The sequence below is a fragment of the Coregonus clupeaformis genome, chromosome 30, assembly GCF_020615455.1.
Source record: "Coregonus clupeaformis isolate EN_2021a chromosome 30, ASM2061545v1, whole genome shotgun sequence".
In the NCBI taxonomy this organism is placed as follows: Eukaryota; Metazoa; Chordata; class Actinopteri; order Salmoniformes; family Salmonidae; genus Coregonus; species Coregonus clupeaformis.
Window position 1 is genome coordinate 17629850 of NC_059221.1, and position 25776 is coordinate 17655625.

The following is a 25776-nucleotide window of genomic DNA, read 5'->3' on the forward strand; positions in this document are numbered from 1 at the left end:
AAGTCTGTGAGCTGCCCGTCAGGAAGTCCAGAATCGAGTTGCAGAGGGTGGTGTCCAGACCCAAGGATCTGAGCTTGGTGTCGAGCTTGGAGGGAACAATAGTGTTGAATTCACAGCATTCTCACATAGGTGTTCCTCTTGTCCAGATGTGTTAGGGCCGTGTGAATAGCGATGGAAATTGAATCTTCCGTGGATCTGTTGGAGCGGTAGGCAAATTGGAGTGGGTCCAGTGTGCCTCGCATGCACTACAGACGAGCCTGTAGTCTCTCATCCTGCACACTGCTTTCAACCTCATAGGAACTGGGGCAGGTGAAAAGCCAAGGAAGAGCAGAGGAGCCAGCTCTAACCCTGGAGCATATCACAACTTGCAGTAGATGTATTTTTGTGTTCATATAATGGTGGCGTGCAATGCAGCTTACTACAACTTTGGCACCTGAATTCAATGTAACTTTGGTTCCACATTACACTGGCTCATGCATATGCATTACATGCAGGTACAGTGCAATTATAGTGTAGTTACACTGTACCATGCATGCCTATGTAACTACACATATATCTTGTGTTAATCAGTGTTGTTGCAGCCTAGCCTTTGAGAGGGAGTGAAAACATAGTGGAACGCGCTGCAACTGAAATGCCAGGGTTAAACTCTTAATTGACAGCAGCTGCTCTCTATGAACACTTGAGATGGAGGAGTTCTTGGTACCAATTATGGATGTGAATGAACACAAACATAAATCCACTGTAAGTAAATGCTCTCTTTGTAAGTGTTCTGAGGATGGAGCATGTGATTGGAAATAGCCAGACCTGGCCTATTTGCTTCAGGCCTAAAGGTTAGTAGGCTTAGTAGTTAATCTGTAGGCTCGAACTGTTAGAGAAAGTCTCTTTTTGTTTGCAATGGTGTCCAGTAACACACTTTTTTCAGTTATTGTTAAATTGTTACTCTAGGCTTACACTATTATCATTTTAGAAAAGTGCATGCTTCATGATAGTTTTGTGTATTGATTTCATGAAGAATAGTATGTTTGTAATGTACTGTTAATCACATATATTAATTATCTGATATGCAGTGGAGAAACGTCATCAAGCCTTCATGATGGGCAACAGATTCAAGGGCAACTGATTCGAGATCAACAGAGGGCGCTGATGTGCAGACTTCACCTGCATCAAGGTAGGCCTAAGCCACTGGTGCAAACTTTCCACCTAGACCTACAGGCTACAGTAATGTCAACTGGAATAGTTAATGCATCCAAGGTAAAGTGATCCGTATCGTGTAGTATCAAAACATAGCTCTTCCCCCAAACCACTTTTGGTTTGGATGGTGGTGATGCATGACAAAAGCGCGCCACACGTCTTTGGCGGGCATGAGAGTAGATCTAAAATACATGCCTCGAGGGCATCGTTCTGTGACCAGTCAAGTGATTAGAAAAAGTCTAACATTTGCATCCGAGTGGGTTTTGAATTGGTGAGTAATTTAACGTGATTATGCATAATTATTCATCTTTACATTAAATCCAATGTATGATCCAATTCAATTTGTTAATTTAACCGTGTAGCCTAAAACACATTTTAAACCAATGTGGTTGTTTTAAAACTGTAAAGCAAGATATGTTCTAGGTGCCATCTCCTCACGGAGTGATTAAGACCGCCTATCAGCAGCACTCCCTGAATTCCATTCCGCCTTTTACGCAGGGCAGTGGCTCGTGTGTCTCAATAGCATCAGACTTCCCAGTGACTCACTGACTTGCGCTGGAATGACAAGTCTAAGTTTCTGAGTGCAAAGGATAGTGTGTCCGAAGTGACGCAAACCGATCTATCTCTTTCACGGCACTTTTGATAAATATTTGTGTTCTGTTTCCATAACAAAACGCACAAAGGGATAATTTTCTGTTGATGAAGTCCCACCGCGTGTGGGACGTAGAAAGTGTAGAGGTGCACCCTTACATTACTTCAGTGGCCAGAAGTGAAGGACTTTGATTTTCCTTTCCCAAGCATTTGCAGCCTGTGCTGGGTTGCTGGAAAATGGGCACGCGGATCGAAAAGGTCACTGGACTTATCGTCTCGTTGATATTTACCTGTCATCTGATGAATGTAAGTAATTTTTTGCATACTTTTATTTTGAACTTTTAATTTATTTTTTCGAATACAAGTTTTTGTAGATCATCTGCTCTAGTGCTCACACCGGTGCACTCACAGCAACCTTATTCATTTCCCAAAGAAAATAAACGTAGTTACGTCTTTTCAAAACGTTATTACAAAATAAAGAAACGTATTGGCTATTTGTTTCATGAGTGTTTCGGTTCAAGTGTTGTTACATATAGGATAGTTGAACATATATAATTCCCCACACACTAATTATACTTTTCATAAAGATGCTGTAAAAAAGAATGTGACAAACTAGAATCTCCAGTGGAATGGAGCTGATCTAATTCTGTCCATAGAAACAGTCTATTCATAGTCAAGTCTCTCTGGCGTCTACATGCTTTAAAACTTTCTCAAACTTATGTCTGAATCACACTCACTTCACTTGACCATTTGACCATAATACCATTATTTGCAAAATTATGCAATGGTAGCTACTTTAACTCATTTGGTACCCAGAAGGTACTGATTATTACGTTTATTAAGTTATACATGGTAGCTGCAGAAAACAAAGGTAGCCTAGGCTACATAAAACAATGATGGAATGGTAGTGAAAGGAAACTGGTCAGCATCAATAATTGGTTGCTTATTAGTTACTGTGCAATAAAACCAACTGTAACAGCTTTTTTTCTTGGGGGAAATACTGGTGTCTATAACATATCTTCAGTGTGTCAATATACTTTGATCATGCCACTTGTTCTTGTATAAATATTAATCAGCATACTTTTCAACTTAATACAGGCCTTGTGCTAGTGGCATAATGTTTTCAATTAATTCAAAATGGTCTATGTATATCTCTTCAGACAGAGCTTCACAGTCCTTGGATCATAAGGATAATGTATAAGATGTAGCCTGGCCCTGCATTCAAGTGATGTGAATTGTAGGAGATGGCACTTTATCAAAAATTATGAGAATAATTACTAGACTATACCTGAGATCATGTCTGGTTTCTCACCTATTTGTTCTCTGACAGAAAAGTCTGTCTGTCTGTTTGGCACTCCTCTGTTTTTAATTTGATCAGAAGTTAAGCCTTTTCAGAAGATACAACATGGAACATGTTGATGAGGAGCCCCCTGTAATTCCTGTGGCTTACATGATGATAATGGAAAGTCTTGTTGTTGTCATGTCCAATTGGCTGAAGTATGTTTTTTTCTGTTTTGGTTGCATTTTCAAGCATCATAAATCACTATCAAAGATCAACTTATTTTGGGGTCTCCATTTGGCAGTAATCTGATACATGTTGACTCAACTGCTTGTGGGTAATGGGAGATAGCTTCCATAGTTTTACCTCGATGACAATAGCAGCATAATTGAATTATCTGGAACCAGGAGCAGTATCTGTTTCTAGCATTTTGTGTCTGCACTGTGACAGGCTTGACTCTGATTCAATTAAGCACAGGTACTGATGTTAGTATAGGGCCCCCTTCACTCATCTGGAATGTCAGGGTCAGTTCTAGCAATCAACTCAAACTATCAATAGCTAGGTTTCCATCCAATTGGCAACAGATTTTCATGTGAATATTCTAAAATCTGCATAAAAACAATATGCGCATTTACCCACTAGAGATGTGTTCCCATCAAATTGACTTGTTGCAGATAAAAGGCTGTTCGTGATGACATAGTGCTCATAAAAATACATTTTGCGGTTAAATTCCCATGTGCCAAATAAAAAAGACAAGTTAAATAGGTTTCCATCTAATTTTCAACTCTACTGATGGTTTTCTCAACAAAAAAAATTGCGTTATAAAGCGAGTGTGCCCACTCTGGTATTGGCACGTGCTCTCTAGCCAACAGCTCGCAGATACAGTGCGGGTATAGCCTACATGCATGATGAGATTATTATAGATAAAAGAGCAAGATTATTTTTATTTGTCAAACGGGAACCAAGCATCAATGATCATGTCACCAGAATAAGACCGTCGATATTTTTTGGAAAGGAGCATCAATCTCATCATCTTTCACTTTCACAACCCTGTGAAGTTCATCATAACCTATTTCATCTGCAGCCTAAAAAACAGCATTGGTTTCCCGACGAGTCATAGTGGAAGGGTCACACAACATGTCATCGTGTGACTACAAATGTACTTCGTTATGATGGTTATTATATAAATATTTGCGTGTAAAAGAGTTTCCACGGACATTTCTCGCATAATTAATTTTACAGACACAAAAAGATCCCACCTAGTATAGCTTATTTTGTTTTGTCAACATTTGGAAAGTTTCCATCAGGCATGTCATTACATTTTTTGTCCGAGATGTACTTAACTCGCGTAAAAAGGTTGAATGGAAACCTGGTTAATGTCAATAAAAGTCAATAAAATGGCTTATAACAGTTGAACAACTCAATCAACTGCTCTCATCCTGCCATTAACCACCAATACCTTATGTAGGGGATAATTTAAGTGAAAGGATTTTATTGGTTACACACTGATGAAGCCACCAGCATCTGTCCAGGGTAGTCGACTAAGAGCCATGGTTTTTAATCTTGTTCTTTGCCTGTCCTGACCATAGACATAGAACATGGTATATCTCTATGATCCTGACTCCCTGTCCTTCTCATGATCATACAAGCAGTTTGGAGTTGAGGCCACTTTGTTTTCTGGTCGTCTGACATCAGAACAGTGAACACTGCTGATTATTTTGGCTCTGTGAGCCCTCCCTCCCTCCCTCCCTCCCTCCCTCCCTCCCTCCCTCCCTCCCTCCCTCCCTCCAAGTATAGAATATCACAGCCACAAGTGTCCCCTGACTTCATTGGGGGTTGTGTGAGCTTCATGGGGGAGGGTGCCCTGGATTTTTGTGCCTGTGTGCCCATTGTCATAAACTTTTTATTTTTTAATCCTGTAAAACGATCCCCTTCTAACTATTAATGCAACATCTTTATATAGCTAGTGCTACATACCAGTCTAGGGTGTCAGGCCATGCTTTGTGGTATATTAAGTTAGCAATTTAGTCTGTTTCTGTGTGCTGCTGCTTTGTTACAGGCCCTCCTGTAGCTCAGTTGGTAGAGCATGGCGCTTGCAACGCCAGAGTTGTAGGTTCGAATCCCACGGGGGGCCAGTATGAAAAATGTATGCACTCACTAACTGTAAGTCGCTCTGGATAAGAGCGTCTGCTAAATGACTAAAATGTAAATGTAAATGTTACCCCAGATCTGTCTGTGTGTTGAGATTTAGATGCAGGGATCCAAAGCCAAAATGACCACATACAATATTCCTGTGAGTGAATAGCAACTTTACAGTGTTTTATCTTTTTGCCTGCCCACCCAATTTTCTATATTCAATCAAAAATAGAGACACCCGAGACTGATTACAATTTGTATTGTCTAGCTACCTATTGTTCACTGCACAGCAGTCAAGATTCACACAATAAGGCCCCCACCCAGGATCCCTGGTGCACTGCAGTGCAAACAGCAGTTTAGAAAGTTGGGCCCCATGAATTTGAGCTAATTGGGTGAAGACTTGGTCTGACAAACATTCGATTGTTGACTTAGTTCTCCCCCAGGAGGCAAAGGAGGCCATCTTGTCTCTGAGGACAATGCTATCCTGAAGTGTCTGGCTTGCCCCAACCTCCTCAAACATATTTAGGCACACACACACACACACACACACACACACACACACACACACACACACACACACACACACACACACACACACACACACACACACACACATACACACACAAACAGGTTTTGACACATTTTTGCTAATTTATAAAAATAAAAAATAAACTGAAATATGACATTTACATAAGTATTCAGAACCTTTACTCAGTACTTTGTTGAAGCACCTTTTGCAGCGATTACAGCATCAAGTCCGGGCTCTGGCAGGGCCACTCAAGGACATTCAGAGACTTGTACCGAAGCCATTCCTGTGTTGTCTTGGCTGTGTGCTTAGGGTCGTTGTCCTGTTGGAAGGTGAACCTTCGCCCCAGTCTGAGGTCCTGAGCGCTCTGGAGCAGGTTTTCATCAAGCATCTCTCTATACTTTGCTCCGTTCATCTTTCCCTCGGTCCTGACTTGTCTCCCAGTCCCTGCCGCTGAAAAACATCCCCACAGCATGATGCTGCCACCACCATGCTTCACCGTAGGGATGGTGCCAGGTTTCCTCCAGATGTGGCGCTTGGCATTCAGGCCAAAGACTTCAATCTTGGTTTCATCAGACCAGAGAATTATGTTTCTCATGGTCTAAGAGTCTTTATTTAGGTGCCTTTTGACAAACTCCAAGCGGGCTGTCATGTGCCTTTTACTGAGGAATGGCTTCTGTCTGGCCACTCACCATAAAGGTCTGATTGGTGGTGTGCTGCAGAGATGGTTGTCCATCTGGAAGGTTCTCCCATCTCCACAGAGGAACTCTAGAGCTCTGTCAGAGTGACCATCGGGTTCTTGGTCACCTCCCTGACCAATGCCCCTACATTTCCATTCAGGGTTCTCATGCAAAATTGTGCTCTTCATCTTGTTTGAAGTTGATTATGAAGCCTCAAGCATCTAATTCTACAATGCAATCATTCACTCCCACAATTCTTACTCATTCGTCGGAGAGCATGAAAATAGTGTTAGTGAGCAGAGTATTTGGCACTCACAGTTAATAAAGCAGAAAATGCTTTGTTTTGTCACTTAGCTCGACAAACAAATCTCTTATATTTCTGTGGTTGTTGTGGGGAGCGTGTGCTTCGCTTTCATGTGCGTCGCGTCCGTGTCAGGCGGAGGGGCAGACTCCAAACAGAGCTGCACCTCAGCTGGTACAGCAGGACTGAGCATGTGCTGACATGAGCAGGAGCAGCATGGCCTACTCCTCACCTAGTGCCACCTTGCCTGATGCAACAGGAGACCCTGAGAAACCCTGTTTCCCCTTCCTTCCTCCCTATTCTCTCTCCCCTAGATCTTTGCTAGCCTCTTTTTTTAGAACACACATCATCCAAAACTAGTATGTTGCTGTGACATTGTGGCCAAAAAGCTTGCTCTCTTCTTCCCTTGTGGTGTAGGACTAGGGCTACAATAAACATAAAATAAAAATGTCCATGGTGTCAACCCACTGGGTACAAACTGGTTGAATCAACATTGTTTCAACGTAATTTGTCAGTGTATTGTAATGTGGAATTTATGTGGAAAATACATTGGATTTGAAAAAAGTAATCAACAGTTGTTTTAAGGGTGAAATTTCAACCACAGGATTATGTCATCATTGTAGCCAATTTCAACATAGACAAACCTTATATGAAATATGTTGAATTTGTACCTTTGAAACGTCAGATCTTCAACGTTATAACCACTATATCAAAATAAACAAGGCTGGGCATCACCTCCTACGGGAGAGTTGATCTATAGCTATTAATTTGGTCTCCCATCCAGGGTTTTAACCAATCAAATCAAATCAAATCAAATTTTATTGGCCACATGCGCCGAATACAACAGGTGCAGACATTACAGTGAAATGCTTACTTACAGCCCTTAACCAACAGTGCATTTATTTTAAATAAAAAAGTAAAATAAAACAACAACAAAAAAGTGTTGAGGAAAAAAAGAGCAGAAGTAAAATAAAATAACAGTAGGGAGGCTATATACAGTGGGGGGAAAAAGTATTTAGTCAGCCACCAATTGTGCAAGTTCTCCCACTTAAAAAGATGAGAGAGGCCTGTAATTTTCATCATAGGTACACGTCAACTATGACAGACAAATTGAGAATTTTTTTTCCAGAAAATCACATTGTAGGATTTTTAATGAATTTATTTGCAAATGATGGTGGAAAATAAGTATTTGGTCACCTACAAACAAGCAAGATTTCTGGCTCTCACAGACCTGTAACTTCTTCTTTAAGAGGCTCCTCTGTCCTCCACTCGTTACCTGTATTAATGGCACCTGTTTGAACTTGTTATCAGTATAAAAGACACCTGTCCAGAACCTCAAACAGTCACACTCCAAACTCCACTATGGCCAAGACCAAAGAGCTGTCAAAGGACACCAGAAACAAAATTGTAGACCTGCACCAGGCTGGGAAGACTGAATATGCAATAGGTAAGCAGCTTGGTTTGAAGAAATCAACTGTGGGAGCAATTATTAGGAAATGGAAGACATACAAGACCACTGATAATCTCCCTCGATCTGGGGCTCCATGCAAGATCTCACCCCGTGGGGTCAAAATGATCACAAGAACGGTGAGCAAAAATCCCAGAACCACACGGGGGGACCTAGTGAATGACCTGCAGAGAGCTGGGACCAAAGTAACAAAGCCTACCATCAGTAACACACTACGCCACCAGGGACTCAAATCCTGCAGTGCCAGACGTGTCCCCCTGCTTACATGTCCAGGCCTGTGTGAAGTTTGCTAGAGTGCATTTGGATTATCCAGAAGAGGATTGGGAGAATGTCATATGGTCAGATGAAACCAAAATATAAATTTTTGGTAAAAACAACTCATCGTGTTTGGAGGACAAAGAATGCTGAGTTGCATCCAAAGAACACCATACGTACTGTGAAGCATGGGGGTGGAAACATCATGCTTTGGGGCTGTTTTTCTGCAAAGGGACCAGGACGACTGATCCGTGTAAAGGAAAGAATGAATGGGGCCATGTATCGTGAGATTTTGACTGAAAACCTCCTTCCATCAGCAAGGGCATTGAAGATGAAACGTGGCTGGGTCTTTCAGCATGACAATGATCCCAAACACACCGCCGGGCAACGAAGGAGTGGCTTCGTAAGAAGCATTTCAAGGTCCTGGAGTGGCCTAGCCAGTCTCCAGATCTCAACCCCATAGAAAATCTTTGGAGGAGTTGAAAGTCCATGTTGCCCAGCGACAGCCCCAAAACATCACTGCTCTAGAGGAGATCTGCATGGAGGAATGGGCCAAAATACCAGCAACAGTGTGTGAAAACCTTGTGAAGACTTACAGAAAACGTTTGACCTGTGTCATTGCCAACAAAGGGTATATAACAAAGTATTGAGAAACTTTTGTTATTGACCAAATACTTATTTTCCACCATAATTTGCAAATAAATTCATTAAAAATCCTACAATGTGATTTTCTGGATTTCTTTTTCTCATTTTGTCTGTCATAGTTGACGTGTACCTATGATGAAAATTACAGGCCTCTCTCATCTTTTTTAAGTGGGAGAACTTGCACAATTGGTGGCTGACTAAATACTTTTTTCCCCCACTGTATACAGGGGGTACGGTCTGCAGAGTCAATGTGCGGGGGCACCCGACTAGTTGAGGTAGTTGAAGTAATATGTACATGTGGGTAGAGTTAAAGTGACTATGCATAAATAATTAACAGAGTAGCAGCAGCGTAAAAAGATGGGGTGGGGGGGCAGTGCAAATAGTCCGGGTAGCCATGATTAGCTGTTCAGGAGTCTTATGGCTTGGGGGTAGAAGCTGTTGAGAAGTCTTTTGGACCTAGACTTGGCACTCCGGTACCGCTTGCCGTGCGGTAGCAGAGAGAACAGTCTATGACTAGGGTGGCTGGAGTCTTTGACAATTTTGAGGGCCTTCCTCTGACACCGCCTGGTATAGAGGTCCTGGATGGCAGGAAGCTTGGCCCCAGTGATGTACTGGGCCGTACGCACTACCCTCTGTAGTGCCTTGTGGTCGGAGGCCAAGCAGTTGCCATACCAGGCGGTGATCCAACCAGTCAGGATGCTCTCGATGGTGCAGCTGTAGAATTTTTTGAGGATCTGAGGACCCATGCCGAATCTTTTCAGTCTCCTGAGGGGTAATAGGCTTTGTCGTGCCCTCTTCACGACTGTCTTGGTGTGTTTGGACCATGATAGTTCGTTGGTGATGTGGACACCAAGGAACTTGAAGCTCTCAACCTGCTCCACTACAGCCCCGTCGATGAGAATGGGGGCATGCTTAGTCCTCTTTTTTTTCCTGTAGTCCACAATCATCTCCTTTGTCTTGGTCACGTTGAGGGAGAGGTTGTTATCCTGGCACCACACGGCCAGGTCTCTGACCTCCTCCCTATAGGCTGTCTCATCGTTGTCGGTGATCAGGCCTACCACTGTTGTGTCGTCGGCAAACTTAATGATGGTGTTGGAGTCGTGCCTGGCCATGCAGTCATGGGTGAACAGGGAGTACAGGAGGGGACTGAGCACGCACCCCTGAGGGGCCCCCGTGTTGAGGATCAGTGTGGCAGATGTGTTGTTACCTACCCTTACCACCTGGATCCAGTTGCAGAGGGAGGTGTTTAGTCCCAGGATCCTTAGCTTAGTGATGAGCTTTGAGGGCACTATGGTGTTGAATGCTGAGCTGTAGTCAATGAATAGCATTCTCACGTAGGTGTTCCTCTTGTCCAGGTGGGAAAGGGCAGTGTGGAGTGCAATAGAGATTGCATCATCTGTGGATCTGTTGGGGTGGTATGCAAATTGGTGTGGGTCTAGGGTTTCTGGGATAATGGTGTTGATGTGAGCCATGACCAGCCTTTCAAAGCACTTCATGGCTACAGACGTCAGTGCTATGGGTCGGTAGTCATTTAGGCAGGTTATCTTAGTTTCCTTGGGCACGGGGACTATGGTGGTCTGCTTAAAACATGTTGGTATTACAGACTCAGTCAGGGACATGTTGAAAATGTCAGTGAAGACACTTGCCAGTTGGTCAGCACATGCTCGGAGTACACGTCCTGGTAATCCGTCTGGCCCTGCGGCCTTGTGAATGTTGACCTGCTTAAAAGTCTTACTCACATCGGCTACGGAGAGCGTGATCACATAGTCATCCGGAACAGCTGGTGCTCTCATGCATGCTTCAGTGTTGCTTGCCTCGGAGTTGGGAAGGGCTGGTTCTAAGAATAGTAGGCACTTAACTTGCTGTAAGTCGCTTGTATAAAAGAAATGTAAGCTTGTCTGGTAGGCTTGTGTCACTGGGAAGCTCGCGGCTGTGCTTCCCTTTGTAGTCTGTAATAGTTTTCAAGCCCTGCCACATCCGACGAGGTCAACCAAGCCCTGCATAGCTTTTATATTTGTCACTGACTACTACCGATGTGCTATTGTGAGAATGATTATTGAGAGACCTCTTAATAAGTAAATATATTCACTGTTTCTATTAAAGTCGTTCTAAAGGGTAGGTTTAACAGAGCAAATGAAATGTAACCATACTTTATAAGTCATATATCATCAATGATACTGTTTAGGCCTATATAGCATTTGCAAAGTCATCAACAGCTGTTGGGTTTCAATTCAACCCAGGGTTCAACTAAAAATAGATAATACATATAGGCCTAGAATTTCAAGCTTTGGTTGATTTCAAATGTAATCTTCAAGTTAATCATTAATATATTGGATTCACGTCTCCATCGCAATTAAAAATCAAAGTTAAAGAATAGGACTAAATCAAATCAGACTTTATTTAATGTGCATAAAACATTTGATTTAGATTTAGTCCTATTTTTTAACTTTGATTTTTGGTTGAGCTGGAGACATGAATCCAACATATCAATTATTAATTTGTAGACAAACTGGATATAGAATTGTGTTTGGTTATACTTAGTCTGGCTTTAATTCCAGCTTGTCTACTTAATAATGTATATGTTTGATTCATTTCTCTGTCTTAACCAAAAATCAAAGTTAATGAATAGGACATAATCAAATGAAATCAAATCAAACTTTAAATGCACGTTAAATAAAGTTTGATTTTATTTAGTTCAATTCTTTAACTTTGATTCTTGGTAAAAATGGAGACCTAAATCTAACATATAAATTATTAATTTGTAGACAAACTGGAATTTGTTGACAACCAAACACAACTCAATATCAGTTTTTCAATACAGTAAATAGCCTATTAACTTGTCGACAAGTTAACAAATTATATGTTGGATTCACGTGTCCAACTAAACAAAAAATAAAAGTTAAAGAATAGGTTTAAGCCAGTGGCTCAGATGGAACTATCCAATAATTAGATATCCTTTAAATGTTGATATTTGCTTGCGTTGTCAACCAAACACAATTCAATAATATTTTTGTAATACAGTACATAGCCTAAAGTTAAGGCCATCTTAAAAACTAATGAACAGTATTTATTCAACATTCCATGGCCACATTTTGGGGTTAGCCTACTGTAACTAATGTCTTATGTAATCATAGAAAGCGTGCATGTTCAAGATAGCATGCAAAGGTCGCTGGTCTGTGGAATCTTCAACAGCATTGATCACTTGCATTATGTACTTTTAATGTAATCTAAACTGCAATCCAGGTCATTTGGTTGTGCTATTAGATGTGATAACACATTCAATCATGTGTCAAACTCATTCCATGGAGGGCCGAGCGTCTGCGGGTTTTCGCTTCTTCCTTGTACTTGATTGATGAATTAAGGTCACTAATTAGTAAGGAACTCCCCTCACCTGGTTGTCTATGTCTTAATTCAAAGGGAAAAACTAAAACCAGCAGACACTAGGCCCTCCATGGAATGAGTTTTACACCCCTGCATTAAATTTTTGTATAAATACAAAATATCTGTAATTCTATTCCCATTGGAATTTGATTGTGTTTTTAGATGGTTGAAAGCTTAGTGATCACCCATTGGGAATTCAACTTTTTTTGAGTGGGTGAATAAAGGTTGAAATCTCATTGATCAACGTCTCAACCAAATATTACCCAAATTTCCATGTTAAAATGACGTGGTGTGCCCAATGGGAATGGCCTCTAATTGTCCTTCCAGACACAAACAGTCCAATGTGAAGTCTAATATACCTGATGCCAGTAACTGTTTAGTGGGGGATTCAGCTTGAGTGAATAAGTTTTAGTCTAGATGGATTCTTCCTCATACCTCTTTTATGGAACTATGTGTCAGTCAGAGAGCCAATTGAGTTCATGACGAGGTCACCCACTGGCCGGAGGCCTCAGCGAGGGAAACTATTCCGCTGTGTCCCAAATGGCACCCTATTCCCTATAGTGCACTACTTTTGACCTGAGCCCTGTAGTACACTACATAGGAAATAGGGTGCCATTTGGAACACATTCTTCATATTTTGCTGGTAGGCTTTCTCTCCCGGCTGCCTGTCTCTTGGCCTGCACTTATTGGAGATTCATTGAAATGCTAAGTTGACTGTATGACACTTTCCCCCTTTGAATGTGCTTTATCGTCATCTGTGTTCTTTAGAATCCCCCTCATTGTCTTTTCCCCTTGCATTAACGTTAAGCCATTTGAATGCCCTCCTTATTGTCCAGAGGAGTTAATGTATTGTTATGTATGGTTCCTACTCCCTGGTTTTAGCCTTCTCTGCTCTGCAGCACTGAAGCGGGTTAGTTACCCTATTTACCAAGGCTTCTTTGGCTAAAGAAATGATGTGCTGGAAGCCTCTATTTTGTTGTCAAAAGTATATTATTAAGAAAGTATTATTCTTTTTCAACCTAACCCTTTTTTAACTCCTAGCTTGACCCTGCCGTCCTGTGGTTTGTTGATTTACAAATCCGCTTCCTTATTTGGTGATTCCCAAACCCCTGAACAGAGACTAAAAGGCCCATGCTATCCTTTCCTTCAATGTCAGACAAGCCCCTGCCTGTCCTGAGAAGAAAAGCTCTGTTTTATCAAAACTTTTTTTTCTTAACCCCAAGAAGAGGCACATTCTCCCAGGGTGTTATTAAACCATTGGTGTTTAGCGAGGAAACGTGCAAAAGGTATTTCACTGCCCTTGGGTCATTATGGCTCACTGCACTAGGAAGATAATTAAGAGGGGGAAAAGACTTCTGGTTATGTAAAAAAAAAAAATCACTGGGCTTGTGGGCCTCTGTTGATACTGTGAGTGACAACTTTATCCTTTTATCCTACCTGTGAAAAATTATACTTTATTCAAATGTCTGCTGGATGCAACTATTTGGATGCAAAATCCAAATAGAGCTTGCGCCTGACCCAGTACAGTTGACCTAATGGACACAGCCAGGACATAGTAACTGTAACGTACAGTGCTTGTGCACTGTTGGCAAACAGGTATCTTTTGAAGCCCCTGCCAAAATATGTCTCAGTTTGCCTCTGTGTAGCCCTGTAGCCCTGCGCCTGGAAGTGTTCAGCTCTCTAGTCAGCACCCAGGGCCTCTGCTCTGCACCCCTCTCAGCCTCTCTCTCAGCCTACACAGCCCACTAGACTGGAGAGAGCAGCTAGGAGATAAACCCCTGAGAGGCCAGCAGGAGTCTGCTCGGAGTTAGCATGTCAACCAACAGCCTTCCCATGAGAATGGACAAACTCTCTCTTTCGCTCTTTCTCTTGTTCTCTCTTTCTCTCTCTCTCTTCGACTACAGAATATATCTTGTGATACATGTAGATTCACCTTTGCTTTCTATGTATATGTCTTGTGTTGGGGTACTAGTAGGGCAGAGGAGGCTGGTGGGAGGCTCTATAGGAGGACGGGCTCATTGTAATTGCTGAAATTGAATAAATGGAACGGAGTCAAACATGTAGTTTCCATATGTTTGATACTGTTCCATTCCAGCCATTACAATGAGCCCGTCTTCCTATAGCTCCCCCCACCAGCCTCCTCTGTAGTGGGAGTAGGGTTTTGGTTAAGCCAGGGGTTACCAAACTTTTTTGTCCCTCGACCCCATTTTTATATTTAAAAAAAGATTGCGACCCCACAATGTAAAATAAGTGATGTAATCAACGGCCAATGTTTAGTTTTTTAATTGGGGCTATGACAATCTATTACAAATCAGTCTGACAGTACTTTTGATAGTATTTCAATCAGAAGGAAGTATGGTTTGAAGTGACTGAAATGCATCAGAAAGGTATTGGAAAGTTCAAAAGATCATCATGTAATACTTTTTTATGATCTTCTTTGTGGAAAAGAACATCATTATCGATGATGTTCTTATTCCCCTCAGTCTGATTTAGTGCCTGTTCTAATGAGGCTTGTGGGCATTGTAGAGGGAAACTATTTTTTACATAAAATTTCAAAGTTTCTCACACAACCCCCATTTTCAAATCAGGTGACCCCACATGGGGTCGCGACCCCTAGTTTGGAAAACGCTGGGTTAAGTCACAGTAGTATGTGCTGTTCTTAGCTAAATTACGCTGTGCTCACAACAGCCTTTCTCTTTGGCTGTATCTCCAAGCCACCTGAGTGTGATTTTCACCCTGTGACTTTACTCACAGTAGCAACGGTCGTCAAAATTGATCAAATGTAAAATATACAGTTCTGATGAATGTAACAGCTGCAGAATAGAGTAAGATACTCAACTTTTTATTAATAAAAAGAAAATCCATCAAATATTGACTGTATTATAGATATATATCAACATATATCACTCTAGAACTAACCAATGGATATTTATTTGACAATAGGGGAAAGATCAAAATTGCTTGATTGACCTAGATATGTGGATTTTTTTGTCGGCTTTCTTTTCTTACTAGCAACTTTGTTTACTTTATCATCTTTAAAATGTAATTTTTACCCCCTTTTTGTCCCCAATTTAATGATTACGATCTTGTCTTATCGAGTCATGCGTCCTCCGAAACATGTCCCGCCAAGCCGCACTTCTTAACACTTGCTCGCTTAACCCGGAAGCCATCTGCACCAATTTGTCGAAGGAAACACTGTTCAACTGACGACCGAAGTCAGCCTTCAGGCGCCTGGCCCGCCACAAGGAGTCGGTAGAGCGCGATGAGCCAAGTAAAGCCGGGATGAGCCAAGTAAAGCCCCCCCGGCCAAACGCTTCCCTAACCTGGACAACGCTGGGCCAATTGTGCGGCGCCATATGGGACTCCCGGTCACGGCCGGTTGTGACACAGCCTGGGATCGAACCCCAAGCTGTAGTGACACCGCAACAGTGCGATGCAGTGCCTTAGACCGCTGCGCCACTCGGGAAGCCCTTACTTTATCATCTAATCAAACATCAACAATTTTCTATCCCACCAAGGGGAACACATACTGTAAGTAGACCATTTTCGCTTCTCTCTTGTCATGTAGTTGCCATGTCAGTGCGTTTAATCCCCGTCGATATATAAACTTTGATAAACACGAGTCAAAACAGTTTTGTCCCATGTCAATGATTTCCGTCGATACCCCTGTCCTTTTGAGACATCGTTTCACACTTTTCCCAGATAGTAAAGGTGGTTTGCACAGGTAATCATATGAATATTGTCCGTTTCTATTTTGAAAGCAATTGGTAAAGAGGCAATTAGTTGACAAATAGATTATCCACTTCTCAAATACAGCTAAAAGATGGCAAAGAGAGGTGTATTACCAGGTGGGCGTGGCTTGAGCCTTGCTACTCACAGCACTCTCTGGTGCATCCCGAGAAATCAGGGAGGAAATCTGGCCAAGTGATTGGTCTCATCATGAGGTATCTTTAGAGCAACAGGCGACAGAGGGTTGGGATTGAGCTTTTATTTTTTTACTAACAGACCATTGTTTGGTGTGGTGGTTAGTTGTTTGTGATTGTCTACAGAACAGAACGGGGCCGCCCTGGTGTTGACTCATCGTCCTGTTGGGGGAAATGACACCTGGATTTATCTGCAGGACAAGTCGAGCCCTCTTCACTGGAGCAAAGTTTATTCAGGCTTTCCTGTGCCGTGCCGGGCACATTGCAGTCAGAGCATGTCCTGTCTGTCCTGTCCTATAGGGCCTAGGCTACATACCCACAGCCACAGCAAGAACCTTATTTGTTGTTTTTCTTCTCTTCCCTGGAACTAACTGCTCTCTGAAGTGTGTTTGGATTAGCAAATCCCCAAGATCTTCAATCATGCCTGTTTTTCCTCTCAGGCGTCCTTATCTGTGGACCAGAACACGATTTATAGTGCTCCCCGCTCCACCTTTCCCATAATCCCTTTATGTAGATTGACCATGCACAAACCCACCGCACCGTCATTCCAATTTCAATCTCGTTCTCAGAAGAAAAGTTGAAACTCAGTTGCTGTGATCTGTGGTAACATGAAGCAAACAGAACTGAACTGTCGACTGTTGAGAGATTTGTATATACTGTGGAATTTGGTAACCGTCAGAGCTGTGTAGTGGGACCATGTAAGTCTTAACCTGGCATTAAACATGTTTCAACTAGAAATTAATTAATTTCCTAGAACCCCATAGCGCCAAACCTCGCCAGAACTACATACTTTACTGTTAATAGTTCCCTCTGAAGGGGCGCATGTGATATTTTGATTTCCATCACAGCTTCAACCGAGTCCAGTTAGGTAATATTTTCCATACAGGTTTGTTAGCCTAGCGTTCATTCAGCAGATTCCGTTGGCATCAGCCAAATTATCTTGTCATGGAAAAACCCTCAATTTGAACCAAATGATAACCACTCACTGTGTTAGCTAATGTAATGAAAAGAGAATATCAGTGAGAGTGAATTCCAGAGTATCTGACACGAATTTGGCCTGCATCTGTTGGCCAGAGATGAAGAATTATGGAGTAAATGAATGAGAGTGACAATGTGCACCAGTTAAGACTGAGGGAGTACTGCTGCTGATGGCAATCTGCTGGATATTATTTTATAGTGATTCAATATGAGAGGTCTACTCATACTTCTTGTGTCAATATACTTAAATCAAAAGGAGATATGGTCTGTTTTCAAGGCTACTGTACTTCAAAATGAGGCTGCCCACATTATACCAGGAATGCTCTTCATAGTAAATGTTCTTTAATAATGCAACAATTGTAATAAACTATATCTCCATCATTAGAAAAACTACTTATAGAATGAATGCCAATGACCCACCTTTGTGTTACCCTCTAGTAGTCTTTTCTTTCTCTTTTTTTTGTTGCAACTTTTTCTTTTGTTTTGTCATTTTTCTTTTTCAGATGGGGGTTACAGGTAAAAAAAAATCAATGAATACAAAAGATAACCCCGACCCATTGCCCCCCTCAGTCCCCATCCACCCACCTGCATCCTCCCTCCCCACCCGGAAACCATGCTTCCCACCCTGCCTACCTACTGTGTCCACTGGTTAAATGGGAGAGAGTGAGGTGGTTGCCATCTTAGAGCAAAAACATTTTCGCAGCAGTGCTGCCTGTCGGGAGTAATCTTCTGATTGATTGAGAGATTCAAGGGGCTATCATTGTTAAGTAACATAATTGATGGAAAGCATTAAATATTTAAATTCATGCACTTCTAAATTAATTTTGTAACTTTTCCCCAGAAGCATTTAACATTTATATGAAGGAATATGCTTACCTGATTTAGGGGTCACAGTGAACAGTTGGGAGTTGGGGCCAATTTCATCGTAAAACATTTCCTTGGTGTTAAATACAGTCTGTGAACAAACTTAAAATGTGTAAATTACAGGATGCCAAGGTCATATATTTTAATATTCTGTTCCAGTTAAAGATTGGTTCAGATTCAATTAGATCTGTGGACCATACTTTTGTAATGACTAGCTCAGAATATCAGCTTTCCAAAAGTTGTCCTTTAGGGAACCCAGATAATTTACACTGAACAAAAATATAAGCACAACATATAAAGTGTTGGTCCCATGTTTCATGAGCTGAAATAAAGATCCCAGAAATTTTCCATACGCACAAAAAGCTTATTTCTCTCAAATTTTGTGCACAAATGTGTTTACATCCCTGTTAGTGAACATTTCTCCTTTGCCAAAATAATCCATCCACGTGACATGTGTGGCATATCAAGAAGCTGATTAAACAGCATGATCATTACACAGGTGCACCTTGTGCTGGGGACAATAAAAGGCCACTCTAAAATGTGCAGTTTTGTCACACAACACAATGCCATAGATGTCTCAAGTTTTGAGGGAGCGTGCAATTAGCATGCTGACTGCAGGAATGGCCACCAGAGCTATTGCCAGAGAATTGAATGTTCATTTCGTTTTAGAGAATTTGGCAGGACGTCCAACCGGCCTCACAACCGCAGACCAGGTGTATGGCGTCATGTCGGCGAGCGGTTTGCTGTCAACAGTTGTGAACAGAGTGCACCATGGTGGGATTATTGTTATGGGCAGGCATAAACTACGGACAACGAACACAATTGCATTTGATCGATGGCAATTCATTTTGACAATAGATATTCTGCCGGTTAAAGCAACTGGGATTTTATTCCATCTACTGAGGTCAGATTGAATTGATTTTAGAGTTCTGTTAAAGTTTCTGGCAATGGTTTTATCTAAAAAATGAAATATATCTACACCCAAATATTTAAAATGGGAAACAATTGGGATTCCATAAGTAGAGATGGAGTCCTCCATCTGGGTTTTGAGAGGCAGTAGGGCTGATTTGGTTAGATTAATTTTATAACTTGAGATGAAGCTGAATTTATCTATGATCTTCAATGCGTTTGGGAGCAATTGAGATACATTGTCTAGATATAGTAACATTTTGTCTGCATATAATGCTGCTCAGCCTTTCAAACCATAGTACCCTCCAAGCTCATCATTGAGCTCGGAGCCCTGGGTCTGAACCCCGCCCTTTGCAACTGGGTCCTGGACTTCCTGACAGGCTGCCCCGAGGTGGTGAAGGTAAAAAACAACACTTCCACTACGCTGATCCTCAACACAGGGGCCCCACAAGGGTGCGTGCTCAGCCCCTTCCTGTACTCCTTGTTCACCCATGACTGCGTGGCCACGCACGCCTCCAACTCAATCATCAAGTTTGCAGACGACACAATAGTACTAGGCCTGGTTAATAACAATGACGAGATAGCCTACAGGGAGGAGGTGAGGGCCCTAGCGGAGTGGTGCCAGGAAAACAACCTCTCCCTCAACGTCAACAAAACGAAGGAGCTGATCGTGGACTTCAGGAGACAGCAGAGGGAGCACGCCCCCATCCACATCAACGGGACCGCAGTCGAGAAGGTGAAAAGCTTCAAGTTCCTTGGCGTACACATCACTGACAATCTGAAATTGTCCAACCACACAGACAGTGTGGTAAAGAAGGTGCAACAGCGCTTCTTCAACCTCAGGAAGCTGAAGAAATTCAGCTTGGCCCCTAAGACCCTCACAAACTTTTACAGATGCACCATTGAGAGCATCCTGTCGTGCTGTATCACCACCTGGTATGGCAACTACACCGCCCGCAACTGAAACACTGGTCACTTTAATAATGTTTACATACTGTTTTACTCATTTCATATGTACAGTGATTGAAAAAAGTATTTGATCCCCTGCTGATTTTGTACGTTTGCCCACTGACAAAGAAATGATCCGTCTATAATTTTTATGGTACGTTTATTTGAAAAATGAGAGACAGAATAACAACAAAACAATCCAGAAAAACGCATGTCAAAAATTTTATAAATTGATTTGCATTTTAATGAGGGAAATAAGTATTTGACCCCCTCTCAATCAGAACGATTTCTGGCTCCCAGGTGTCTTTTATACAGGTAACGAGCTGAGATTAGGAGCACACTCTTAAAGGGAGTGCTCCTAATCTCAGCTTGTTACCTGTATAAAAGACACCTGTCCACAGAAGCAATCAATCAATCAGATTCCAAACTCTCCACCATGGCCAAGACCAAAGAGTTCTCCAAGGATTTCAGGGACAAGATTGTAGACCTACACAAGGCTGGAATGGGCTACAAGACCATCGCCAAGCAGTTTGGTGAGAAGGTGACAACAGTAGGTACGATTATTCGCAAATGGAAGAAACACAAAAGAACTGTCAATCTCCCTCGGCCTGGGGCTCCATGCAAGATCTCACCTCGTGGAGTTGCAATGATCATGTGAACGGTGAGGAATCAGCCCAGAACTACACGGGAGGATCTTGTCAATGATCTCAAGGCAGCTGGGACCATAGTCACCAAGAAAACAATTGGTAACACACTATGCCGTGAAGGACTGAAATCCTGCAGCGCCCGCAAGGTCCCCCTGCTCAAGAAAGCACATATACAGGGCCGTCTGAAGTTTGCCAATGAACATCTGAATGATTCAGAGGAGAACTGGGTGAAAGTGTTGTGGTCAGATGAGACCAAAATCGAGCTCTTTGGCATCAACTCAACTCGCCATGTTTGGAGGAGGAGGAATGCCGCCTATGACCCCAAGAACACCATCCCCACCGTCAAACATGGAGGTGGAAACATTATGCTTTCTGCAAAGGGGACAGGACAGCTTTACCGCATCAAAGGGACGATGGACGGGGCCATGTACCGTCAAATCTTGGGTGAGAACCCCCTTCCCTCAGCCAGGGCATTGAAAATGGGTCGTGGATGGGTATTCCAGCATGACAATGACCCAAAACACACGGCCAAGGCAACAAAGGAGTGGCTCAAGAAGAAGCACATTAAGGTCCTGGAGTGGCCTAGCCAGTCTCCAGACCTTAATCCCATAGAAAATCTGTGGAGGGAGCTGAAGGTTTGAGTTGCCAAACGTCAGCCTCGAAACCTTAATGACTTGGAGAAGATCTACAAAGAGGAGTGGAACAAAATCCCTCCTGAGATGTGTGCAAACTTGGTGGCCAACTACAAGAAACGTCTGACCTCTATGATTGCCAACAAGGGTTTTGCCACCAAGTACTAAGTCATGTTTTGCAGAGGGGTCAAATATGTATTAACCTCATTAAAATGCAAATCGATTTATAACATTTTTGACATGTGTTTTTCTGGATTTTTTTGTTGTTATTCTGTCTCTCACTGTTCAAATAAACCTATCATTAAAATTAAAGACTGATCATGTCTTTGTCAGTGGGCAAACGTACAAAATCAGCAGGGGATCAAATACTTTTTTGCCTCACTGTATTGTACTGTATTCTAGTCAATGCCACTCCAACATTGCTCGTCCTAACATTTGTATATTTCTTAATTCCATCCTTTTAATTTGAGATTTGTGTATATTGTTGTGAATTGTTTAGATACTACTGCACTGTTGGAGCTAGGAACACATACATGCATTTCGCTACACCCGCAATAACATCTGCTAAATATGTGTATGTGACCAATTATTTATATTTTAAGTGTTCAGTAGATTTTAGAGAAATGGGTGTTATTTCCTTCAATTTTACAAATTGCCTGCGTCAAAGTTTCCATGGATAATAAGAATAGCAGAGGCAAAATTGGATCTCCTTGTCTGCTGCTTCTAGTGATTCTGAATGGAGCAGAGCAGATATTGCCTGTTATAACTATGGTTGAGGGATTGGCATATAATATTATTTGAGAATGATGATGTTACTGTAATGCCTGCAGTTATCTCTGCATGCACTACTGTAGTTTCCTCATCCACTTGGCAAACATATGTGCCTACTAGCTAGTAACGTCTCTGAGGTTCAGGCCAAAGTCAAGTTTTCCTTGTAAGGTGGGCTGTTATTGTTATTCAGACTGGATGGAGTGTGTCTCCCACAGGCTACTGGGAGAAGTTGTGGGTAAGGATGTAATGTGCATCCTTTGTGTGGTTGATCAGAATCATGACCATTGCACCATGCTTGTTAGTGGCTACCATCGCTATTGTACCTTTTAGACATTTTCTACTCACTATGTCAAATGTGTCCTTTGGAGACTGTTCTATGTCATTGGTGTACTGAGGCTGACTGAATTATTTCATACCTACGTTTTTCTTTATGTTCATGAAAAGATTATGGGCAAACACATCCAATGAATACAATCACCAACATAAACCCCAACTAACATAATGTTTTTGGGACATTTTGTTTCTATCATGTGCACAGAAGTTGTGCACAATTGGCTATATATTTAGGAATGGTTTACCCAGTACTGACTACCAGTCACAGAGGGGAATTTATGTGGCTTGCAGACTTAAAGTGGCTACATGTTACTTTCTCTCCACTCTAACCATCTGTTGATTCATGAAGAGGCTGGGTAGTATCACCGAAACACACTCTGCCTGCCTATAGATAATCTATCTTAAAGGGTTACTTCGGGATTTTGGCAATGAGGCCCTTTATCTACTTCCCTTTGTCTATGATATCATTGTTGTTACTACAATTTTGAGTCTTGGGTCTTGGATTCCTTTGTTTATTAGAGAATATAGTTATTACCTGGATTTCTAGAAAGGCCTGTTTAATGTCTGAGTCTAACGTTTCAGTTCTATGTAATCTATGTTTCCAGTCAGCTCTTGTTGATCAATGCTAAGCTTCCCCACAACCATCTACTGTAGACCTTTAGAGGCTTCACAGTTCAAATTCACCCAGCTAACAGCACATCTAGCCAAGTCAAGCAATTATTGCCTTTAAATGGGTAATTAAACGGTTCTTCCCCTAACTGTGAGAGTTTGTGATTTATGTCAACTTGCTGGAGGGCCTCTGGAGGAGGCCTGGTGGAGGCCATTCCAGTTGTACCAGGGACCAGGGGGGGTGAGGGGCCCCAGACTTTCCCCAATCCCCACCAGACCTACTCCCGCTGGGCCTCTATTCTGGCCTTGTCTGCCCTTTCTGGCCCTGTCGTTGGGCACAAAGGGTGGAGATGTGGTTGCAATTTGGCACAGAGGCAAGACTGCAGTCAGATTCCCTGGCACAGACACAAGCCATGCCCACCGTGGGCACATGTCTAACTTCAGTTCTGTTATTTCACCAGGCAGGGGTTAGGGTTCCCTTGTGCAGAACTAATGGAAAAGATTGCACCGATGGGAGATTTACAGAGATAACAGAATAATGGGGGGCAAAGCAGTTTTTTCATTCAATTTTTTTTAGGCTCAGAGTTTTCATAGTCTGATCAGCCCAGACCAGGTTGGGATGTCTCTTAAAACTAGTCAGCTCTGTTCTCTCTCTCCTCTCCTGCTGCCCCTCCTGGTCCAATCCCCAACCCTGATAGAATGATGTCAAGAGAATGTTTGCTCATATATTTGGGTTGTGAGGAACTGCTTGCTAGACAAATTGCAGGGAAAATATAAAAAAGTTTTTTTTTGTTAAAGGCTAAAAGATTATGCGCTTTTGAGTAATTTTCCTTGAAGAAAGGTCACGAACTGGCTCATGATGAGGGCTTGTCTAGATGCTAATAATGCCAGCGAGTCACATAAGAATAGACAGATGTGTCTGTCTGTAGTTAGTTTCACTGCTTTCTAGTCTACCTGACTTGTCTGACTGATTGCAATCCAGAGCTCGGGAGATTTTCGCACGGACACCCAGATCCTCCCATTCCTGTAATTACATCTTATTATAGTAGGAAGTGGAGGATTCACATCTGCTCTCAATGAATGGGCCCAGCAAGGGCCTCCTGCTTTCTTGTATTGTTGCATAAACCTCTGGCAAACAGATGTCTAGGTGGAGGCAAAGAAACAGTTGGTTTTGGTGCGCAAAGTCTGCAACGCACCTTTAAATAATACCAAGTGTTTGAATGAAATGGATAGGTGATGTGAAATGTTTCTGTCAAATGGTGGAGGACTGAGGAGATGTTCAGAGTTTGTTTATGCTTGGCAGGGAGATGGCGGCCTGTTGGTCGGCTGTGTAATCCACATAAATCCCATAACATTGTCAACTGTTTCAAGTAAGGGTACACTTATCTGGGACTTAACGTTATTAGTAAGCTACCCAGACTTTTTGAGTTTACCCCTATATGCTCCCTGTAAGTACTGTATGTACACATTTCATCCTCTTGTAATCCAATTTAGATTGGAAGAAAATATACTAGGAGAGAAAAATGTTAGGTACACCACACTAGGTACATAATTATGATCAACGTTGAAAATATGCCATCGTTGGGGGATAGCAGTTAAGACATGGGATGTGGTTTCCTGTTTAATTGACCCACGTTTCTGGTCAACTGCTCACTTTCATGTCCAGCTCCTAGATGGGCTAGCTAATTGTAATGCGCAGCACATTACACTGGGGCAGAGCACAGAAGCAGGCTTTCAGAGGCTTGTTTTACAGCAGGTCCCTCTCTTGGCTAGAATATCAGCTTTATTGCACATCTGTAACGATGAACCCTAAAGTGTGGTTTGTGGCTCGAGTTTCTTAATGGTGGGATTATTGCTCATTAGTTTCACATACAATTATACTTAAATATTTTGTGAGGTTTCCACTTCTGCCAACTTCAGTCAGACTAGGTTTCATCTGCAGCTTCTGAAAAGGAGGAAAGCGGTTTAAGCCTACCTGGATTAATCTTTGAGTTTTAGATAAATGCTACCTGCCCCAGTGCATAGTGCCAACTGTAAAGTTTGGTGGTGGAGGAATAATGGTTTGGGGCTGTTTTTCATGGTTCGGGCTAGGCCCCTTAGTTCCAGTGAAGGGAAATCTTAATGCTACAGCATACAATGACATTCTAGACGATTCTGTGCTTCCAATTTTGTGGCAACAGTTTGAAGGCCCTTTCCTGTTTCAGCATGACAGTGTCCCCGTGCACAAAGCAATGTCCATACAGAAATTGTTTGTCGAGATCGGTGTGGAAGAAGTTGAATTGCCTGCACAGAGCCCTGACCTCAACCCCATCGAACACCTTTGGGATGAATTGGAACATCGACTGCGAGCCAGGCCTAATCGCACAACATCAGTGCTCGACTTCACTAATGCTCTTGTGGCTGAATGGAAGCAAGTCCCCACAGCAATGTTCCAACATCTAGTGGAAAGCCTTCCCAGAAGAGTGGAGGCTGTTATAGCAGCAAATGGTGGACCAGCTCTATATTAATGCCCATGATTTTGGAATGAGATGTTCGACGAGCAGGTGTCCACATATTGGTCATGTAGTGTACCTCCATGCACGTTCTCACTGAAAAAAAGCTGTAGATTTGGAGCAGTGCGCGGAGCTGTGGGTGTGTCCTCAATTTGCAGCGGGCAGCCAGTTTTACTGTCACTCAGTCAGAATGCACATTAGCGTTCCATCTTTGTTC

At 42.3% G+C, this 25776-nt stretch overlaps 1 protein-coding gene across 5 annotated transcripts in view; it reads left to right on the forward strand.

Annotated features, from left to right (window-relative positions):
• The first annotated feature begins 1752 nt into the window (after positions 1 to 1752).
• LOC121545748 (basement membrane-specific heparan sulfate proteoglycan core protein-like) overlaps positions 1753 to 25776 on the forward strand; it is a 160245-nt gene continuing 136221 nt past the window's right edge. For all 5 annotated transcript variants that reach the window (XM_045209472.1, XM_045209471.1, XM_045209473.1 and 2 more), the window contains exon 1: positions 1753 to 2088. In XM_045209472.1, coding sequence (XP_045065407.1) covers positions 2020 to 2088 — 69 coding nt within the window. In that variant the 5' untranslated portion in view covers positions 1753 to 2019. The remainder of the gene's footprint in view (positions 2089 to 25776) is intronic.